The 22554-nt window shown below is 42.5% G+C and overlaps 1 protein-coding gene across 5 annotated transcripts in view; it reads left to right on the top strand.

Moving 5' to 3' along the window:
- VPS53 (VPS53 subunit of GARP complex) overlaps nt 1-20959 on the top strand; it is a 143651-nt gene extending 122692 nt beyond the window's left edge. For all 5 annotated transcript variants that reach the window (XM_072779128.1, XM_072779130.1, XM_072779127.1 and 2 more), the window contains 3 exons: nt 14046-14183; nt 16149-16253; nt 16752-20959. In XM_072779128.1, the coding sequence (XP_072635229.1) occupies nt 14046-14183; nt 16149-16253; nt 16752-16922 (414 nt within the window). In that variant the 3' untranslated portion in view covers nt 16923-20959. The remainder of the gene's footprint in view (nt 1-14045; nt 14184-16148; nt 16254-16751) is intronic.
- The last annotated feature ends 1595 nt before the right edge of the window (nt 20960-22554 follow it).

Genomic DNA, 22554 nt, shown 5'->3' with positions numbered 1-22554 from the left:
TTGGTTTGTTTGTTTTTAAGATGGTATTTATTTATTCATGAGAGACACAGAGAGAGAGAGAGGCAGAGACATAGGCAGAGAGAGAAGCAGGCTCCATGCAGGGAGCTGGATGGGGACTCAATCCCAGGTCTCCAGGATCACATCTTTGGCCAAAGGCAGACGCCTAACCGCTGTGCCACCCAGGCATCCTGAGAAGATTTAACTTATGTTAAAAGGTATAAAGCTAGGATCTGTGAGAGAATATCTTAGGAGCATGTAGGAGTAATAAGTTTAGATTGGTTGCTCCGAGAAGGCTCCTCTGAGAGCTGGCTCTTGAGAAGAACTAGGAGAAAAAAAGCCAGGCAGAGGGAGCAGCAAAGGCTCCTCTGGATTATTTTGGATCCTATAGTGGCTGGCCAGATACCACTTCAGAGTAGCAAGCAAAGAAAGGCTTATCTTTTTGGTACCAAGAACTGTTCACCTCCTCCCAGAAGCCTTCCTTGATCAGCCCCACTCCGTTCACTTGAATGCTGTGCTTCAAGATAGCTCCTCACAGGTTGTGTCACCTCAGCACTGATGAGTTGAGTTATATGCTACAACAGAGTCACCTCTTTTCAACTACCACCTATTCAGACTTTCTGAAATTTGAGCAGCTTGAATTTGGAGAACATTTTAAGCTACTTTAGAAACAAAACAAAACAAAATAAAATAGCCCCTAATTCATGACAAATACCTGTTTAGATACAAGCTATTCATGTACTGATCATAAATGATTCTTCTATATTCATTAAAATAAATCCTCCCTAGACCTGTATGTAGCAACATTTAACCTGTTCCAATTACTTTTTATATTTGAAAGAACTCCCAACCACATTTTAAAGCAAGTTTACGTAATACAAGACATTTCCATAAGTCTTGCTCTTCCACCAAATTAGTTGACTTGGCAGAGGCTCCACTCTTTCCCAGCTCAGTAACTTGCCCTCACCCTGGGCCCTCAGCTTTGCTGAGCCGAGTTATACCTCAGGAAGAGGGCAAGTGAGCATGTGCCCCAGGGCATCATGGGTCTCTCGTGAAATATCAAAGCTGGACATGTAATAGCTGTGAATATCAGGAATCTCTTGAATCTGATACATGCACGCTGTCTTACAGGCTTTTTGTAAGGCTCTCGCCTTCCTAGCTTATGAAAAAGCAGTATGGTGTGAGCATGAAGATCCTGGGGTCCAGGTTCATGAAGGTCTGTCACTGAATTTTAGCTCTGCAACATAACAACTGTTTGTCCTTTGACAAACCTCCTAGCACATTAGTTTCCTCATCTATAAAATGGGAATAATCATGGTACCACCTTACAGGGTAGTCGTGAGGATTAAACAAGATAGTGCACGTAAAGTGCTGAATGCAACATCTGGCACATACTAAGCCCTCAACAAATGCCAGCTCTTACTAATTTTAGGCTTGCTCAGACCAAGAACATAACTTTGTTTCTGCTTTCAATAACCATCTTACCTGGTATGACATCTAGTTGCTAATTGCTGCAGGCTGTCTGGATGACCAACTTTAAAAGCCAGTCAAAAGTATTGTCTCAGAAAACTTCCTGGGAGGTTGCCTGGATTCAGTCAGACACTGACCAACTGTGTCTGACTGTAGAGTTTCAGTGTTTTGAAATTCTTGCTTCTTGAATGCTGTAAGCATAGAATTAATTCTCTCCATTGGAAACAGCAGAATAATGCCCCGGCATGTCTCCAGTTTCATTAGCACACTTTCACTGGGAATTTATTCTGTTTACTTCGCTGTTGTGCATAATCAGAGAGGATGTGGAGTAATGATTTGTGTATCTAAGAGAAGCTTTAGAGTTATGAGTTACTAACTTTCTGTCTCCAGGCAGAAGCCACTGGAACATAATAATGTTGACTCTTTGGGAACATATTTTCATGAGTTTGCAGCTTTGCCTGGGCCATGCTAGCTGATTTAGTGCCTAATAACCATGATATTTTCATATTGTCACATAAATCCAATACCATATCTATGTTCCTCAGATTTTCTCTTCTTCAAAAGAATGTTAAAATAATCAGCTTGGAGTCAAAGCACATATTTTCAGAAAAATACCAGTTTGGCCAGTATTAACTTCTGCTTTGAGATGTGGATGAGAAAACCATCTGTGAAGCTGGGATTTTACTTTGTTCACCAGGCAAATGGGAGTGGGTAATAGGGGAGCCCAGCCTGGAAGAGGATATGGGTAGGAACTGAAGGGCAGTGTGACCCTTGATGGATTCCTACATGAAGTTCAGGTTTGCCCAGGTACATGGCTTGCCCCGAGTATCTGGGCTTAGAAACCCAAGCAGTCATATAGCTGTAGACATGATTACTCGGGCAGCAGAACCATAGGAATCAGTTAATTAACAAGGACTGCAACAGATTCTGATTCAGGTCTTGTAGCACCTCTAATCCAAGCTTTAACAAAAGCTGTGGAATTGAAACTAAGATTTAGCCTAATCTCAGCTGCCTTTGCTTGATCACAAAGGCACTAGATCCTAAATTTAGATTATCTCCAGCACTTGTGCAGAAAATAGGAAAGGAGACATTTTCCTGCTCTTTATTCTCTTCCTGATTTATTCTCTTCCTGATTACTACAAAGTGAATTATTTATCTGTGGGCCCCAGAGTCCTCTTGAGCAATTGCAAGGGCACATGGAACTGAACCATACTGATATTTATAATGCTTCTTCCTAGATAGTGATCTTTCAGAGAATCTTATGGGATTTACAGGGTCATTAATTAGTCTTATGGCGATGGTATCTGTGACTGAGCACACAGTAGAAATAGAATCCATTTGCACAAATTTACCATGGAGAAAACAGCACAATATGGTGTGGGAAAAAGGACCCTGAGACTTGGGGTCCAGTCGTCACTCTGCTGTTAATGATCCCTGTGATCATGAGCCATTGCTTCCCTACTCTGGGTTCGGTTTCCTCATACATAAAGAGAGCACTGAATCAGACTCTCACTTGCTCCTTCTAAATCTGTCATTTATGGACTCTAAAATATATTGAGCAATAAATCACCTGTGAAGTTAGTTTCTTTTATATTATCTTTATATACATATCGACGTTGTTTTCATTGTGGTAAAACATATAAAATTGAACATTTTAACCATTTTTAAGTGCACAGTAGTATTAAGTATATTCACATTGTTGTGTAACCATCCACTAGACCTTTTCATCTTCTTAAACTGAAACTCCATTCCCCATTAAACAGTAACTTCCCATTCCCTCCTGGCTGCCACCATTCTACTTCCTATTCCTATGGATATGACTGTTCTACATACCTCATATGAGTAGAATGGTACAGTATCTGTCCTTTTGTGTCTGGTTTATTTCACTTAGTATATCTTCAGGGTTTATCCATGTTTCAAAATTTCTTTCCTTGTTAAGACTAATATTCCGTCATATATATATATATATATATATTCACACACACTACATTGTGACCATATTGACTTTAAAAATTCACGTAATTCAAAACCATATGGAAAAAATATTTAAGGCAAAATTCAGATTTTTTTTTAAGCCCAACACCAAGGAACATAAGATGGTTATTCTTGGGCACAGTTCTCAGTAGATCTCCTAAGTGTGGCCATGTGTTTTTACGTACCCCTTTAAAAAAAAAAAGCAAGCAAAACAAAATAAAGGGGAAAAAAAAAGCAAAAAAAAAGCAAAAAAAAGTTTAAAAAAGCAAAAAAATTTTTTTAATTTAAAAACAAAAAATAAATAAATAAAAAGCAAGTGGATTGATAACAGTGTAATACCCATAAGCAATAGTTTTTTTTTAAGATTTTATTTATTCATGAGAGACACAGAGAGAGAGAGAAAGAGAGAATTAGAGTGAGAGTAAGAGAGAGGCAGAGACACAAGCAGAGGGAGAAGCAGGCTCCATGCAGAGAGCTTGACGTGGGACTTGATCCCAGGACTCTGGGATCACGCCCTGGGCTGAAGACAGGTGCTAAGCTGCTGAGCTACCCAGGGATCCCCAATAGGTTTATTTTTTTAAATATTTTGTTTATTTATTTGAGAGGGAGAGCGACAGAGGTAGCAAGAGAGTGCACAAGCAGGGAGGAGAGGGAGAAGCAAGCTCCCCACTGATCAGGAAGCCTGACTTGGGGCTCGATCCCAGGACCCTGGAATCATGACCTGAGCCAAAGGTAGACACTTAACCGACTGAGCCACCCAGGCGCCCCCATAAGCAATAGACTTAAAAACATCACCATCAACTCAGCAAAGTAGAATAGAAGACGATTGAATCTGATAAAAGTTATATACAGAAACTTAGGAGAGGGTGTGCATTAGAAAGCTAAATCCATTTGTCAGAATTAAACAGTAAGAATTTTACATTCAAATACATTCAAATTTTACCTAAAAAAAAAAAAAATTAAGTGAGGGATAGAGAGTGATGACAGCAGAGTTTCTCACCCTCTGCACTATTGACATCTTGGGCCAGAGAACCTTTCGCTGTGGGGCTGTCCTGTGCATCATGGGATGCTTAGCAGTGCCCCTCACCATGACCCACTAGCTGCCAGCAACACCCTTCCAATTTTGACAAGAAAAATATCTCCAGACATTGCCAAATATCTAAGCACGAGTGAGAGTATAGTGAAACCACCCCCGTGAGAGCCACTGGATTAGAGGCATAGATGCAGTGTGATGAGAATGACATCTCTTTGGTGGTAGCAGCTGAATGATGAGTGCAATAAGGAGTCATTATCTTATTCTGTTTACCTCATATGTGTTTAAAACTCTCCATTATAACCAAATTTACCAAAAAATAACAGTGGTATTACCCCACTCATGAGTAATCCAAAATAAAATTTTAAGAATTAACATAAAACCCCATGCATCCTGAAATTAAACTGGTTTCCTTCTAGATTTTCTGATTGTAGAACTTACGTACATGGGTGCCTGGGTGGCTCAGTCAGTTAAGCATCCAATTCCTGATCTCGGTTCAGGTCTTAACCTCAGCATCATGAGTTCAAGCCCCATGTTCTACGTGTTAAGTGGGTGTGGAGCCTACTTAAAAAAGAACTTAACATTCAGAAAAACTAAACTTTCTCTTTCCAATTTTTGTATGCATGTACTGCTGCCCCAATAGCAAAGCTTTCTTCCTTTTGCACAGAACTTTTCTCTTCCTCAAGAGCTTTTTGAATCTCTAACATACCCAGCCACTCACTTTTCTCCATCTTGTTAAGCCCACGTTGATTTCTATGAGACTATCCTTCCCTCTGAGAGCTTGAGCTCTTCTGTCACTCAGTCAAAGGGTCCTCCCGTGTATGCCCCACAGAGCAAAGAGACAGGCACAGCCACACCCCAGAGGAGTTTACAGCCAGCAGCAAGGTCACCAAGGCCGTGGAGATGGGAGGATCAAGCAAGCTTGTGAAATCAAGGAATCATTTCATGAAAAACACACTATAATAAACATGCTTAATAAGGTCAATTATAGAAAGATTTTCTCTTCACACTATAAGACAAGGATATCTGCTACTACCTTTTCTCTTTAGCCATTTCTCTCCTATGTTGGCCTTGAAGTTCTGTTGTTTAGAACAATAAGACAAAAAGGAAACCAAAATAATTTTTTAAAAGATTGTATTTATTTATTCATGAGAGACAGAGAGAGAGGCAGAGACATAGGTAGAGGGAGAAGCAGGCTCCCTGCGGGGAACCTGATGTAGGACTAAATCCCAGATCCCCTGTCACGCCCTGAGCCTAAGGCAGATGCTCAAACCCCTGAGCCATCCAGGCATCCTGGAGGCAAATCTGAAAGACAGAAAGGAAATTCATGATTGGTGAAGCCAGGGGAGGGAACAAGGTATGACTCCAGAGAGGTATGGGGTTTCTTTGTGGAGTGATGAGATGTTCTGGAACTACATAGTGATTATGGTTGCACAACCTGTGAATATACTAAAAAGAAAAAAAAGGCGAAACAACACTCAACTGTACTTTAAAAGGATGAATATTATTATATATGAATTGTATCTCGATTTTTAAAAAATCAATTCCAGGTGTATTAAAGCTCTAAAAAGGGGATCCCTGGGTGGCGCAGCGGTTTGGTGCCTGCCTTTGGCCCAGGGCACAATCCTGGAGACCCGGGATCAAATCCCACGTCGGGCTCCCGGTGCATGGAGCCTGCTTCTCCCTCTGCCTGTGTCTCTGCCTCTCTCTCTCTCTCTCCCTATGACTATCATAAATAAATAAATAAATAAATAAATAAATAAATAAATAAATAAATAAATAAATAAATCTTTAAAAAAAAAATAAAAATAAAGCTCTAAAAGGGAAAAATAGGGGCTCCTGGGTGACTCAGTCAGTTAAGCATCCAGCTCTTGATTTCGGCTCCGATCATGATCTCAGGGTCATGGGATCGAGCTGCACGTTGGGCTCCATGGTCAGCAGGGAATCTGCTGAGATCTAGCCCTCTCCCTGTGGCCCTCTCCTCACTCATGCTCATGTATGCTCTCTCTCTCTCGCTCTCTCTCTCTCTCTCATATAAATCTTTTTAAAAGAAGAAGAAATCAACCCTTCAGACTTCCCACTGCTCGGTGATGACCTTCCACAGACATAGCACGCTGGCCAGCCTTGCATCCCAGTAGCACACAAACAACATGAGCTATGCCACCCCCAAATTTTTCTCTGAGGCTCAAACAAATTTGGCTAATGGCCACCACCTGCCCAATGCTCCATGCCTCAGGAGATGAACTATTAGCTATTTTTCCAAGATGAAAACCAGCAGCTTTTAATGATAAATGAAGCCTTTTACCTGCATTTCCCACAGACAGCTGCAAAGTCTGTCAGACTAGCTCTTGCCTTTTCTGACCTCATGGCTTTTTGTCAAACCTGAGACCAAGGTTTCCATCTGTTTAGCTGTCTGGTGAGAACATTGTGACTGGTCAGGAACTGAAAATGTCACATCTCTCAAGACATGGGAGACCCAGAGAATTCTGTCAAGTTCATCCAAAACTCTTCCTGTCACTTAAGACTCCACAATTATTTATGCATATAATATATCTCTGGGAAGTAGGAAGTATAGAAAAAGTAGGAAGTATCCCCATATGTTATAAAACATAATCATTTTTCTCCCACCAACAAATAATACTAAGACATGGCTTTGATTTTGATGAGGCCCTGAAAAGTTGCTACATTGAAGATAAAGCTGAGTCTTTACAAGGCATCAAGTAGCATACTAAACAAAACAAAGAGTGAAAGAAAAAAGAAGAAAGAAATATTCCCAGTTAACAGAGTATAGAAACTAATGTTGAGAATACTGGCTTAACACTTAGCTCCATCAAATCTTAACATGTTCCCACATTTGCTTTGGATTTCTTTAATAAAATAAGTCATTACAGTTATTACTAAAGCCCCATGTGGGTGGACCCTACCCTGCCATTCCCCCTCCCCCCGTGCCCAGAGGTAACCATTATTCTGATTTTGATGTTTATTGTTCCCATGTGTATTTTGGTATGTTGCATCTGTTTATATTCTCAAATTATATGTGATTTTGTTTGCATTTTAAAACTTTATATAAATGGTACTATACATACCATTTCCCCCACTTGCTTTTTTTGCCTAACATTGTTTTTTGAGATTTATCCATGTTGATGTATGTTGTTTGAATTCTTTCATCTTAACTTCAGGATCCTATTCCACTGCATGAATATGCCACCATTCGTCTATCCATTCAGCCGTTGATGGACATTTAGATTGTTTCCAGTCTTTTGCTTTTACAAACAGTGGATGCAGGGAACATATTTCACATGGGCAAGAATTTCTCTAAAGGATATAAGTGTGAGGGCTGTGTTATGGGTTATACACATCCTCCAGTAGAAAAATATTACTGAATTTCCCCCAAAGTGCTTTAATTCATACTCTTAGCACAAATGTGAGTTTCAGTGTACCATATCCATGCCATTGTTCGGTATTAATCAAGCTTTTTACTTTTGCCTATCTAGTGATTATGGAATTGTAGTTTTAATTTGCATTTACTAGGGCAGCCCAGGTGGCTCAGCGGTTTAGCACTGCCTTCAGCCCAGGGTGTGATCCTGGAGACCCGGGATCGAGTCCCACATCAGGCCCCCTGCATGGAGCCTGTTTCTCCCTCTGCCTGTGTCTCTGCCTCTCTCTCTCTCGGTGTCTCTCATGAATAAATAAATAAAATCTTTTTAAAAATAATAATTTGCATTTACTGGATTACTAATACCATTAAGTATCATTTCAGATGCCTTGTGAGCACTTCAGTTCCTGTTTTTGTGAATTGCCTGTTCAGATCTTTGCCCCACTGTTGGTGTTATTATTGCTTTTGAGATTGTTGGATCTTTTTGTTGCTGTTGTTGCTTTGTAGGAATCTTTATGTGTTCTGAATATTATTTCTTTGCCAATATTGCAGGTACCCTTTTCTGATTTGTGTCTTTCCTTTGCTTATGTATCTTTTGATATAGCCTCATTTTAAGGTAATAGATTTTTCAATCGGTATTTCACATTTTTCTCTACCTCTAAGTAATAAGAATAACCTCTGTTTTCTTCTTAAGGTTTTTCTTTTCATATCTATGTTTTTAATCTATACCTGGAATTTAGCATGCTTATTCTATAGAGGCATGTACTGGGTTCCCTCTGAGCAAGAGCAGTGATCATTTCTAGTGGCCTCTGAGAAGTATTCTGATGCTAAGCTCTTCATATAGGCCCAAGCAGGCTAATCTCGTCTCCTATGCATGCTTAGATACTTTACTTTTTAAGCCCAAGGACTCGGGACACCTGGGTGGCTCAGTGGTTGAGCGTCTGCCTTTGGCTCAGGGCGTGGTCCTAGAATTCTGGGTTCTAGTCCCACATCGGGCTTCCTGCAGGGAGCCTGCTTCTCCTTCTGCCTATGTCTCTGCCTCTCTCTGTGTGTCTATCAGGAATAAATAAATAAAATCTTAAAAAAAAAAAAAAAAAAGCCCAAGGACTTTTCAAAAAACAGGTACTAGGAGAATAAGAATTTTCATCTCTGGAAACCAAAAAGAGTCCAAGATCCTAGCAGTTGAAATGACTAGCCACATTACTGCATGGAATTACTCTTTCCTTAGTGTAGCTTCCTCACCAATTTTTTTAAATTAAGGCTTTATTTTTTTAGAGCAGCTTAAGGCTCACAACAAAACTGAGGGCAGGTACAGAGAGTTCCTGTATGCCTCCCTGCCCCCACAAAAGTGTAGCCTCTCACCCATTATCAGGATCTTGCACCACATTGATACACTTATTACAATTACTGAATCTGCATTGACACATCATCATCACTCAGAGTCTGTAGTTTACATTATGGTTCACTCTTGGTGTTACATACTCCTGGTTCAGACAAATGTATAACATGAATCCATCATTATGGTATCAGATATCGTAGTTTCATAGCCCTAAAAATCCTCTGCACTCTACCTATTTATCCCACCACCACCCCCAATTCCTGACAACCACTGATCTTTTTACTTTTTCCATGGTTTTACCTTTTCTAGAATGTCATATAGTTGTAATCATACAGCATGTAACCTTTTCAGATTGGCTTCTTTCACGTAGTAATATGCATTTAAAGTTCCTCCATGTCTTTTTGTGTCATTATAGCTCTTTTCTGGTTGAGTACTGAATAATACTCCCATTGTCTGGATTACCACAGTTTATTTGGCTACTAAAGGATATCTTGATTGCTTCCAAGTTTTGGCAATTAGAATAAACCTGTTAGAAACATATATGTATAGGTTTTTGTGTGGACATAAGTTTTCAACTCCTTTGAGTAAGTACATGGGAACACTATGCTAGGTTGTATGGAAAGAGTATGTTTACTTTATAAGAAATCACCAAACTATCTTCCAATGTGGCTGTACCATTTTTCATTCTCACCAATGAGTGAGAGTTCCTGTTGCTCTGCCTCTTCATCAGCATTTGGTGTTGTCAGTGTTCCAAATATTTGGCCATTCTAATAGATGTGTAGTGGTATCTTGTTTTAATTTGTGTTTCCCTGGTGACATATAATGTGAAGCATATTTACACATGCTTATCTGCCATCTGTGTATCTTCTTTCATGAGGTATCTATAAGGTCTTTGGCCCATTTTTAAACTGGCTTGTTTTCTAATTGTTGAGTTTTAAGATTTCTTTGTATATTTTATGTGTAACAGTCCTTTATGACATGTCCTTTGCAAATATTTTTTTTTAATTTTTATTTATTTATGATAGTCACACAGAGAGAGAGAGAGAGGCAGAGACACAGGCAGAGGGAGAAGCAGGCTCCATGCACCGGGAGCCCGATGTGGGATTTGATCCCGGGTCTCCAGGATCGCGCCCTGGGCCAAAGGCCGGCGCCAAACCACTGCGCCACCCAGGGATTCCGCAAATATTTTTTTAATGCAAATATTTTTAACCAGTCCGTGGCTTGTCTTCTCATTCCCTTGAGATTGTCTTTTGCAGAGCAGAAGTTTGTTTTGTTTTGTTTTTTTAAGATTTCATTTATTTATTCATGAGAGACACAGAGAGAAAGAGGCAGAGACACAGGCAGAGGGAGGAGCAGGCTCCATGCAGGGAGCCCGATGTGGGACTCGATCCCAGGACTCCAGGATCATGGAGGCAGGCACTAAACCACCGAGCCACCCAGGGATCCCTAAAGTTTTTCATTTTAATGAAGTCTAGCTTATCACTGACTTCATTCATGGATCACAGGTGTTGTGTATAAACAATCATCACCATACCCAAGGTCATCTATGTTTTCTCCTTTATTATCTTCTAGGAGTTTTCTAAGTTTGGGTTTTACATTTAGGTATTTGGGTTGGTGATCCATTCTGAATTTTTGAGAAGAGTGGAAGGTCCATGTCTAGATCCATTTTCTTGGCATGTGGATGTCCATTTGTTCCAGCACAATTTGTTGAAAAGACTGCCTTTGCTCCACTGTATTGCCTTTGCTCCTTTGTGAAAGATCTGGTGACTCTATTTGTGGGGACTCTTGTCTTCTGCTCCGTTGAGCTATTTGCCTTTCTTTCACCAATACTACACTGCCTTGATTACTGAGATTATAAGATAATAAATCTTGAAATAAGGTAGTATCAGTCCTCCAACTTTGTTCTCTCTCTTCAATAATGTGTTGACTATTCTGGGTCTTTTGCTTCTGCATATAAACTTTAGAATCAGTTTGTCAAGACCTCACCATTTTTTTAGAGTAATATTTCTTTTTTATATAAATTTATTTTTTATTGGTGTTCAATTTGCCAACATATAGAATAACACCCAGTGCTCATCCCATCAAGTGTCCCCCTCAGTGCCCGTCACCCAGTCACCCCCACCCCTCGCCCACCTCCCTTTCTACCACCCCTAGTTCGTTTCCCAGAGTTAGGAGTCTCTCATGTTCTGTCTCCCTTTCTGATATTTCCCACTCATTTTTTCTCCTTTCCCCTTTAGAGTAATATTTCTACTAAGTTATTCCAAGTAAAACATTGATGTCTGGTCCAAACTTTTATACCATTGTCAAAATTATAATCACATGACCATTAAGTCAGTGGTGTCTTGGGGCACCTGGGTGGTTCAGTGGTTGAATGTCTGCCTTTGGCTCAGGTTGTGATCCCAGAGTCCTGGGATCAGGTTCCTGGTAAGGAGCCTGCCTCTCCCTCTGCCTGTGTCTCTGCCTCTCTCTCTCTCTCTCTCTCTGTGTGTCTCTCATGAATAAATAAATAAAATCTTAAAAAATAAAAGTCAACGGGGTCTCTCATTAATAAGTGTATCTTATCTTTAGTTGGTAATTCTCCTGCCAAGTACCAGAAGAGTGGGAAAAAGCAGTGTCATAGGACATTAAGGGATCCCATTCCATCCTTGTTTGATAAAATTATGAAAGGTTTTCTGAGAGGAGCAGGCAGTGGCAGAAAAAGTCAGCCTTGTCCTGAACATAAGATTGATCGTCAGAGTGGTGGTGGCCATGCCAGTAGGACTCTCACCCCACTGCTACCTTGGGTGGGTATGTGATTCTATCTCCTACTATCTGAACAGGCCAGAGTTTACATGCCCTTCTAGGCTTCAGCCATTTCCCTGCCACCTGGTTGCCAGTAGCAGCAGCTGCTTAGCAGTATATGTGGAGTCAGCAGGAAACAGTGTGAACTCTAAGCCAGCACTGTTCTGTAGCACATATCAGGGTAGCAGGAAATGGAAATACAGCTTCCTGTCCACCTCATCATCTAATCCCTGTCCATGATGTGAGACACTTTCAGCAAGTTACTTAACCTCTAGAACTTTGACTTTGTCACCTATAAATGGAAACAATAAATACCTATAGGACAGCGTCTTGTAGAGAAAAAATGAGATGAAACATTCCTAACATGTTTCTTGGCAGTTGGTGAGCAATCAGGAAAGTTAATATCCTTCCAAATAATTGGCACCCCAGAGAACAGAGGGAAGGAGAGAACAAAAGATTGAAGAGGGATCCCTGGGTGGCGCAGCGGTTTGGCACCTGCCTTTGGCCCAGGGCGTGATCCTGGAGACCCGGGATCGAGTCCCACGTCGGGCTCCCGGTGCATGGAGCCTGCTTCTCCCTCTGCCTGTGTCTCTGCCTCTCTCTCTCTCTCTGTGACTATCATAAATAAATAAAAATTAAAAAAAAAAAAAAGATTGAAGAGAGGAAAAGGCAGATGGTTACCAAAATACTGATGTTTAAATTTGGCTTCATCTCCTACATCCTCACAAACATCCAAAGAAATTAAAAATACAGCAATACTGGGGTACCTGGCTGGCTCAGTCAGTGAAGTGTATAACTCTTGATCTCAGGGTCATGATTTGGCCGTAGAGCTTACTTAAAAATAGAGAGGAGACAGCAGTACTGAGCTACCATTTTTTTACCTGTTGAATAATCAAGATTTTTATGACAGTTTTCAGTGCTGGTGAGGGTATACACTCCTGGCAGATGTGTGAATAGGTACACATTCCATTTGAAAAGCAGTTCAAGATATGTATCAAGAACCTTACACGATGTCCTTATCTTTTGATCTTTCCTTAAGGAAATGCCTTTGATAGACCTAGAATTAATATGTACAAAGTTGTTCACCACAGCACTCATTATTTATAATAATAAAAATCTAGGAGTGCCAGGGTGGCTCAGCCAGTTGTGTCTAACTCTTGATTTCAGCTCAGGTCATGGGCTCCAGCTCTGCGTCCATCTCTGTGCTCAGTGCAGAGTCTGCTTGTCCCTCTCTCTCTGCTCTTCCCCATGCTTGCTTTCTCTCTCTCTCTCTCTCTCTCTCCGTCCCTCAAATAAATAAATAAAATCTTTTAAATAAATAAATAAATACACACACATACACATACACACACACACACCATAGAGTATATATAACCATTAAATATCATGATTTTTTAAAAAGACTGACAAGATGGAAAAACACAAAAAACCTGAAGTATTAACTGGGGAAACCAGGTTATAAAACTGTATATATAGTATGAGTCTAACTTAGTGAGTTTTGTTTGTTTTTTTTTTTAAGTGGACTCCATGCTGAGCTTGAACCCATTACCCTGAGATCAAGACCTGAGCTGAGATCAAGAGTCAGACGCTTAATTGACTGAGCCATCCAGACACCCCTCTAATTTAGTGTTTTATACACACACATAGACTGGCAGGAATTATATCACATCTTTTTTTTAATCTTTATTGAGATATAATTGACATATAACATTGTATAAGTATAAAGGATACAGTGTGTTGATTTGATACATTCATATGTTGCAAAATGAATACCACCACAGCATTAGTTAATACCTTCATCCTGTTACATAATTACCGTTTCTGTTTCGTGGTGAGAACATTTAAGATCTACTCACCAACTTTCAAAGGAATATACCACATTTAACCTTGTCTTCCTTGTTTTCTCCTGGGCAATAGAAGTTGTAATGAATGTTTTTCCTTTTATATTTTTGTATATTTTCCAAATTCTCTCCAATGCATTTTTTAAAATCAGGAAAATAATATTAATTAGCATAGATATACTAAGTGTTGTGTCCCTGTGAAATGGCTAGTAATATTCTGCTTCATTCCCACAGCTGCTGCTAGACACTCATTCCCTAAAGATGGTCCTGCTCGATCTACCGTCCATTGGCTCACAGGTGGTGAGGAAAGCACCTGCCAGTTACACTAAGATTGTTGTGAAAGGCATGACCCGGGCAGAAATGATACTCAAGGTGGGGTTTGTGTCTTCCTCGGGGTTTCTACTACAAGGGGCTGGTTATCTGGTGACTTATCCCAAGGAGTCCTGGTTTTCAAAGTTTGGATTAAGGCCTGTCCCCATCGGTCCCAGAGGATTGTCCACATTCTTTGGCTGGAGTAGGTTTTGGCCTCACCAGATATTGTTGAAAGTCATTGGACAGTTACTCAGGGGATCAGTAATTCTTTCTGACAAATGAATTTTTCATTTGGATTTTGCCAAGATTGGAAAATTAGATGGGTTGTCGCTATGAATCAGGGTCTAAGTCAAGGATCTCTTTGCTTCTCAGCAGGAATTTCCGGCCCAGGTATCAGTTACTCCCTTCCACATAAACCTCTTTAGCTTTCTGTACTCTGCAACTATACAGGAACTGCAAACAGATGCTGCAGTAACTGAATCTAATCAGCAAATGGGCTTTCTAAAGCCCCATTTAACAAATTCTTCTAGGGATCCCTGGGTGGCGCAGCGGTTTGACGCCTGCCTTTGGCCCAGGGCGCGATCCTGGAGACCCGGGATCGAATCCCACGTTGGGCTCCTGGTGCATGGAGCCTGCTTCTCCCTCTGCCTGTGTCTCTGCCTCTCTCTCTCTCACTGTGTGCCTATCATAAAAAAAAAAAAAAAAAAAAAAAAAAAAAAAAAAAACAAATTCTTCTATGTGGGGTGATGATGTTGAGAATGCCTAAAGCCTTGAGCACCTGCATCTGATTTGCACCTGCCCTTGTTGAAAAGAGGGAAGCCTTTTTGGGGAGGAGAGAGGCTAGAGAACAAATGGAACTATCATGAAATGTTCCTAAAAGTGCAGTACCTGCAGGCTCATCAGGTCTGTCTCCCAAACAATGGCTCAAATGATGGCAGGAGTGAAAAGTAGCTATGGGGCCTCCATGGGAGGCATCCATGGGACATCCATGGGACCAGGTGAGGGTCCTCCTGTGTGAAGCTTGAGCTCCAGCCTGAGGAAATTGTTTCTTCCTGTAGCTGGCATAACTGACTGGGGAGGAGAGCTGCAGTTGGGGAGCTAACTGCAGGGAATTTCTGAGTGAACCACTCCTTGAGATATTGTCAGGAGTTCAAAACAAAACCAGTCTACTGTAGGAAGAAAATCAGATGCTGCGTTCCAAAGCCAAATAGGAATGAATTTGAGGATTACGATGCCATTGATTCCCTTCTGTTTGTACATTAATTGACAATTTAAATGAACGTGGCTAAATGAAGTTCAGATTTTTTTTTTTTTAAGATTTTATTGCTTTATTTGAGGGAGAAAGTGAGCAAGCTAGAGAGAGCCAGCTTGTGCACAAGCGAGCACGAGATTGGCGGGGGTGGGTGGGGCAGGGAGAGAAGCAGACTCCTCGCTGAGCAGGGAGCCTGATGAAGGACCCTGGGATCATGACCCAAGCCAAAAGCAGATGCTTTAATCGACTGAGATGCCCAGGCGCCCTGAAGTTCAGATTTTAAGTCTTGAAAAGAGTGAAGCAGCTTTGGGATTTGTGTCTTGAGAAAATCCACTTAGATTTATGGCTTTTGGGCCCCATCCCTCAGAGGTAAAGATGCATTGGGACAGAAGGACCAGGTATCATAAACCGCTGTCCCAAAACAGGAGACTCTCCAACAGTGTCCCACAAATGATCCTGATACTTAAAAATCACTTGGGACCCCACCCCAAGACTTCTGAGTTAAAATCTTCAGGGTAGAGGGAAGCATAGAAATCTATACTTAAAAAGTAATCCAGGTGATATTTATGATTTAGCAAATTTAAGAAACACTTGCTGTAGTTGAATTTTGAGATGAAATAGGCCATCAGGATATTTCTGAAGTTAGGCCTGCTGTCACTTAAGGAAATCTGGCAGGATCCATTTTGTGGTCAGCTTGCAAATAAGGAAAAATGATGCCCTGCTTTCCAGTCATGAGTCCCTAAAGGCCTACTCCTGTCTCTCTTTCCTGGTAGGTGGTGATGGCCCCTCATGAACCGTTGGTGGTGTTTGTTGACAACTACATCAAACTCCTTACAGACTGCAACACAGAAACCTTCCAGAAGATATTGGACATGAAGGTTAGTTCAGTGTCTTGTTTTGTCCACACTTGCACATCCTTGTCACACTCAGTGGTTCTTAACTCGGAGGACGGATATGGGCTCCTGGGGAGCTTTCTTAAAGTACATATGCCTCACCTCATGCTGTCACCCAGATTTTGCCTGGGATCCTTCTGAGGAGAAAATAACTTCCTAACTCTGCTGATACCTCCATGCCCCTTCGAGAACCACTGTTCAGTGGAAGCTGGGGGGCAGAAGGAATGGGATGGAGAAGAAGACTACACTTCCCCACCCTGTCCCTCCTCTCTCAGCCCCCTCTTTCTCTCCTTTCCTCTTACTTGTTTTTCCTTCCTCTGCTTTTCTCCTGGGCTGCTAACCTGGGCCGATAACTCCCCTAAAGAAAGTGTTCATCCTCAGCCTAGAGTAATTATGTCGTTTGCACAACCAGATACCATACTTCCACCTCAGGCCTTTCTGGGCCAGATGTCATGATTATCCTTCTCTCTCTTTCAACCTCAGGGGCTGAAGAGAAGTGAGCAGAGCAGCATGCTGGAACTCTTGCGCCAGAGGCTCCCCACCCCGCCTTCAGGGCCAGAAGGCTCCAGCTCATTGTCCCTCCTGGCTCCGACACCAGAACAGGAATCATCTCGCATCCGCAAACTAGAGAAACTAATTAAAAAGAGACTGTAGGAGTCTACAAAGGGCGCTTTTTCCCCCTGGCTGGTGACCCACAGCACCCCATTGCCTGGAAGCCCCCCACCTCTTCTGTGCTCTCCCTAACTCTCAGATCATCAGTCTTGAAACTTCCTGGGACATTTGGGTTGTTAATGAGTCTTCCCTGTGACCAGTCTTAATTTGTGTCTTAATCAAGAAGCCAAGCAAATGCAGGCTGATAAAAAGGGGTTCCTACAGCATAGGCAGTAGTAGACAAAAGGGCTCTGCAGTTCACTTGTGGTCCTGGGTTGCCTTCAACTGGTCCAGCTGTCACTGGCCTCGCAGCCTCACCTCTGCAATCACACCGTCTGGCATGTGGCCCTATCTCCTGGGCCTATCCAGGCAACTAGGGTGAGAAATCCTGGATCTCACCCCTTCCTCCTCTGTAGCCAGGCCCTAAGATTTGTCCTCCCTGCTCTATGGGTTTGGCTTTGGGGCCCGAGTTAATGAGGTGGAAGATTACAGGTGTAGGACATTAGCCTGGTGGTAGGAAGGCAATGGAAGCAAGAGTACTCTTCCTTGTAGATTCATTTCCTGGTACATATTTTCATGACTGGGCCAATGCGTTCTTCCCATTTCTCTGGAACCTGTAGTCTCCTGTTGATATACATCTAAGGAAAAATTCCCACTGTCTCTCACCCAGGAAGATTGGATGTACTGGACCTTGGATACAGGTGTCTTCTGTGCCATGGGGCTCCTTGCTCAGGTGTGGGGCTAGACCTATATATATCTGCCTTGGAGAGAGACTTCTGCTTGGGACACTCACTGTATGATGTAAGCAGGTTATTATTCCCCCCATTCTCCTGACTTCTAAGGGAAGTATTGCCTTCTTTGAAGAGAAACTAGGAAGTTTCTTCTCAGATGAAGCTATGGGACTGCGCAGGAGGCCTGGGCCCTCTAACCCCCTTCCTGCTCATTTATTTTGAAACCCAAATAACTTTACAGAATGATCTGAAACAACAAAGGTGATGTGAAGTGCCAGAATGACATATTACTTTATTACTAACGAGAAAGAACCCAGGTCCATGGATACCTTAGGAACAGAATGTTGACCTTAAAACACCTGCTCGGAGCCTGGCCCAGCCCAGAACGCAACGTGAGCCCTGGCCTGCCAATCCTATCCACTGGCTCACCACCAGCAGAGCTTTGCAGAAGAGAACTGCCTCCAAGAACTGCTTCAGTCCTCACATCATACAGAAGGTCACATGCCAGAAGGTCACAGCTGTATGAGAACAGACCGCATAGCAGGTAGCTGTGTGATTTGCCAGGTTGGCTGGGAACTGAACCTCAGTTAACTGTGACCACAGCATCAGGGCAGCAGCTGTTCGTGTGGGCATTCTTCAGGAATTCTGAACAATTTGTTGGCCAGGTGGAGAGGGAGCTAAGGAAGGAGGAGCTCTTTACAGAGAATGCACATAACAGGCCTCGGGAGAAAATTGGGATATCAAATAGCACGCAAAAATGAGTTTTCAGGACAGAGGAAGTTTCCTGAAAATCCATAAAACTTGTGAAAGCCACATAGGAGAAAACTTTAAGGTTTGAAAATGAGACCAGGAACTGATGGTGTTTCCCCTTCTTGTTTCCTAACATAAGCACTCTGTGCTGTCCCCCTTCTCTCTCCACTAACCTTCTCCCAGACTCAGTCCATCAGCCCCACTGTGATCCAGAGCCTCATTTCTCCACCAGCTTCCAGTCCCTTCTTGCTAGTCAGTATGACTCTTAGGTGTTGAACATCTCAGGACAGCCCTGAGAAGAAAGTACAAGACGAGGTGTGGCCCTCGGCTGAGCTCTCTTAGGAAAAGTTTGCTAAATAAGGAAAGGGCAGATAGGGCAGGTAGGGGATGGGTTGGGGCAAGCATCCAGGCAGGGTAGAGCAGGGAAGCACACTGTCAAGATTTCACTTTACCAGGACAGTCGTGATGCTGCTCTGGTGATATCCTACAGCCCAGCCTCCACTAATGGAGGTGAATATTCTCTTACTGTTCTTGAAAGATGGGCCGATGAGCCCATCTCCAAACAGCACAGCCACTTTAGCCCTCTGTCATCAAACTAGGGAGCTGTGAAAGCCAGTGGTCTTTTGCAGCTGGTTCTTGTCACTCTCCATGTTTATAGAGCCACATTTCTCTTTTTGGTTCGTTCCTGAGGAGTCATTTTCTGGACATCTCCATAATGCTTTGAGATGTCAAGCTGCTGTTTTCCCCCAGTTGGTGGTCACACCAAGGAAGTCGCTTTCTTGATTTATTATATTGTCAGTAATCTCCGAGGAGCCACCAGATGTCAGTAGGAGTTATGTAAAAATGTCTACATTGATGAGGTCTGAATGCTGTGTATGCATCCTCTAAAGACAGAGCATGTTTCTCAACTGGGGGTACACATCAGAATCACGTGGAGCCCTTTTTACAAATAAAATTGCCTGGAGATTCTGAACCAGTATGTCTGGAGTGGGGCCTGGGCAAGTAGGTAATTATAATGTTTACCCCTTTTTAAAATCCATAGCATTAGAGAGAAATTTGCTTTATCAAAGTGTTCCTATAGCACATTTTCATGAACATACATTATTCCTGCCTCTCTAAACAAATATAATTACAATTGATCCGTTACCAACAGGTAAAGATTCTTAACTAACATCTAGCAGTTTAAATTTTAAGCTTGTGTTGGTGATAGAGACCAGGCCAGAACTATGCTGTTCCCATCCAGACTAGAATTCTTAAGTTTTGACGACCAAGCCCCAAACAAATTTGCTCTATTACTGTCACTTCAAAAAAACATAGAGTACTCTGATAAAAACAGTAGCTAACAACTCTGTTATTCAGCTAAATTAGATGCTGTACCCATTCCTCGCCGCCCCCACCATTTTCTCTAACTCTTAAAAAAAAAAAAAACAAACTCTGAAGCCACTTCATGTGATTAAAACAAATGTTGATAATTTATAATTGATAAAGATCTGTTCTTACTATGGACAGACTTCCTGATAGCTGGCTTAGAGGTACCCAGGCTGGAGGAAATTCCATTGGATTGTAACAGTGAAATGGGAATCACAATGGACAGAGTGTGTTGACCTCCAAGTTCCGTTCTGGAATTGAAACTGTTGCCACTCCTCTCTCTCTTAAAGAACAAAGAACTAGAGCAGCCCGGGTGTCTCAGTGGTTTGGCGCCGCCGCCTTCAGCCCAGGGCGTGATCCTGGAGACCCAGGATGGGTCCCGCGTGGGGCTTCCTGCATGGAGCCTGCTTCTCCCTCTGCGTCTCTCTCTCTCTCTCCCTTTCTCTCTCTCTCTCTCTGTGTCTCTCGTGAATAAATAAATAAAATCTTTAAAAAAAAGAACAAAGAACTGGTACCTAGGACTGTGGCCCCCAGAAAAAAAAAGTACCTGCTTTCTCATGCCTAGGATGGTTCTTCAGTGCAGATCAAAAGGGACTCAGAGCAGCCTGCCAAAGACGAGTGATAGTTACAGGGCAGACAGGGTGAGCAAGCAGGTCTGCAGCTGCTCCCTGATGTGGGGCTGTTACACCAGCCCATCCTAGGTTGCTGTTGGACAGGGAAACCTAGTTCTCTGTTTGCGGAATGCTAAGGAAAATGCCAGAAGGTCACAGCTGGAAATGCAATTCCTCTCCCTAGGAAGAGAAATCTCCAAAATAACTAGCTTGCTGACGGTGAAAGCAAGTGTTTCACACTTCTTGTCTACTCCAAGTCAGATTTCTAAAAATAAAATCATTAGAACTGCATTGGGCCACTTAAACAATAGACTTGGAAACATGGCCACATGAAAAGCTGGCGTGCAGAAGAGGCCCGTGTATTATATAAAGCAAATCCAAATTTCCAGTCTCATTCTAGTATTTATCAAACTAGATAGCCTCTCAAACCCTCAAAGTTCTCTACCTTTGGGAGATATCAATTTCCTTAAAGGGACTGCTTTTTGTGTAAATATCTTTCATTTCCCCCATCTGGAAGTGATTTCTCACTGCATATTGGAGCGCACAGTACTACAGTTAATTAAAGCATTACTGGATGTCATTTGCTAGGGTGTATTTCCTCATTGTTGACAGAAAACAGAACGGAGGATAGGAAAGAATCAGGAAGCCTGTGAGCCTTGGGCCCCCCTCAGCGTTTCCCCTACCCCAGCCCCCTGCCCCTTGCCCCCTGCCCCCTGCCCCCTGCCTCCTGCCGAAGATGGGCCCCTTCCCTGACAGCCGAAGGAAGCAATGCCTGAAGACAGAGCTGCTCATCAGCAGGGTCCTAGCATGTCCGGCTGTGCTGGACATCCTCTCTAAATACGGATAAAGTGTGCTGCTTCCAATTTGGAACCCTTCTTGTGCGCTGAATTTCTATCCTGTTGACTTTCCCTTTTCCACCTTGCTGTTGCAGCCTGCTTTTCCATATGACCGCAAGTGATTTCTCTCCTGTGCACAGTAAGTGAATCCTGTTTGCTTAGTAACTGGGTGGGCATTTTGCAGTGAACTTTTTGGGAAGTCCAATGTTGCTTTCAGCAATGGAAAATCTGTTGCAGCACTTCCATTAGTCTGGCTTCAAAATCATTACCTACTTTCCATTCTCTATTTTCACCAGCTCCTCACTTCAGTAGGGGACCGAGGGATCAATCTGATGAAAAAAACATTTCCTATAACCGTCTGGAAGAGCAGAGCAGGATGGTTCATCTGCCCAGTTCTCTTCCTTCTCACCTACATAACCAGGCATGGGAGACACTGGAGAGCAGCAGGATAGGAAGAAGGTGTCCATTTGGAACAAAAGCAGGGGATCCCTGGGTGGCTCAGCAGTTTAGCGCCTGCCTTTGGCCCAGGGCGTGATCCTGGAGTCCCAGAATCGAGTCCCGCATCGGGCTCCCTGCATGGAGCCTGCTTCTCCCTCTGCCTGTGTCTCTGCCTCTCTGTCTCTCTCTCTCTCTCTCTCTGTGTCTCTCATGAATAAATAAATAAATAAAATATTTTAAAAAAAGAAACAAAAGCAGCCCAAGATTGGAAACTTCTACAGAAGCCCTGGTGTCCAGGTCTGGTTCTGGTACTTGGACATTGGATGAGTCTTTGGTCCTCTGAGCCTTATTTCAGTGTCTGTAAAGGGATTATAATGAATCAGGCTGTGGAGGTCACATAGGACTAGATTGTGAGCACGTGCTCTGTAAACCGTAAGGCAGTGTGAAGTATGAAGTGTTCATTATCACTCGCCAGGCCTGAACCACCAGTGGCCAGCCTGACTGGATGGTGGGTGGCCATAGGACTTATTCTGTCCCCGGACCTACTTGAACAAAATGGCAATTGATATAACCGTGCTGCTGTGTGTAGGCTTCATCTGAGACAGGCATTGGAATACCTAGTCTTTGCCTTTTTAGGTCAGGCTTGTGATATCCAGCTTATTCAGAAGCTTTAACTCCCTGAGCCCTCTGTTCCCCTTGCCCTAACAGCTGCTGTTTTCATAGCATTTAGGGATAAACTTGCAGACACAGAGAAGAGACCTTCCTCCCTCCTGGTGGTATTGGCTGGGCTACCTGTTGTGGAAAATGTGGCACGTTTCCTCTGAAGGCAAATTAGAAGGGTTGCCAAAGGCTTCCTTCCAGATAAATTCTTTAGATACAGTGTCTGGTGTCCACAGACCAG

The sequence above is a fragment of the Canis lupus genome, chromosome 16, assembly GCF_048164855.1.
Source record: "Canis lupus baileyi chromosome 16, mCanLup2.hap1, whole genome shotgun sequence".
Lineage (NCBI taxonomy): Eukaryota > Metazoa > Chordata > Mammalia > Carnivora > Canidae > Canis > Canis lupus.
The sequence above is the reverse complement of the archived record's forward strand: the minus strand, read 5'-3'. Positions and strand labels throughout refer to the sequence as shown.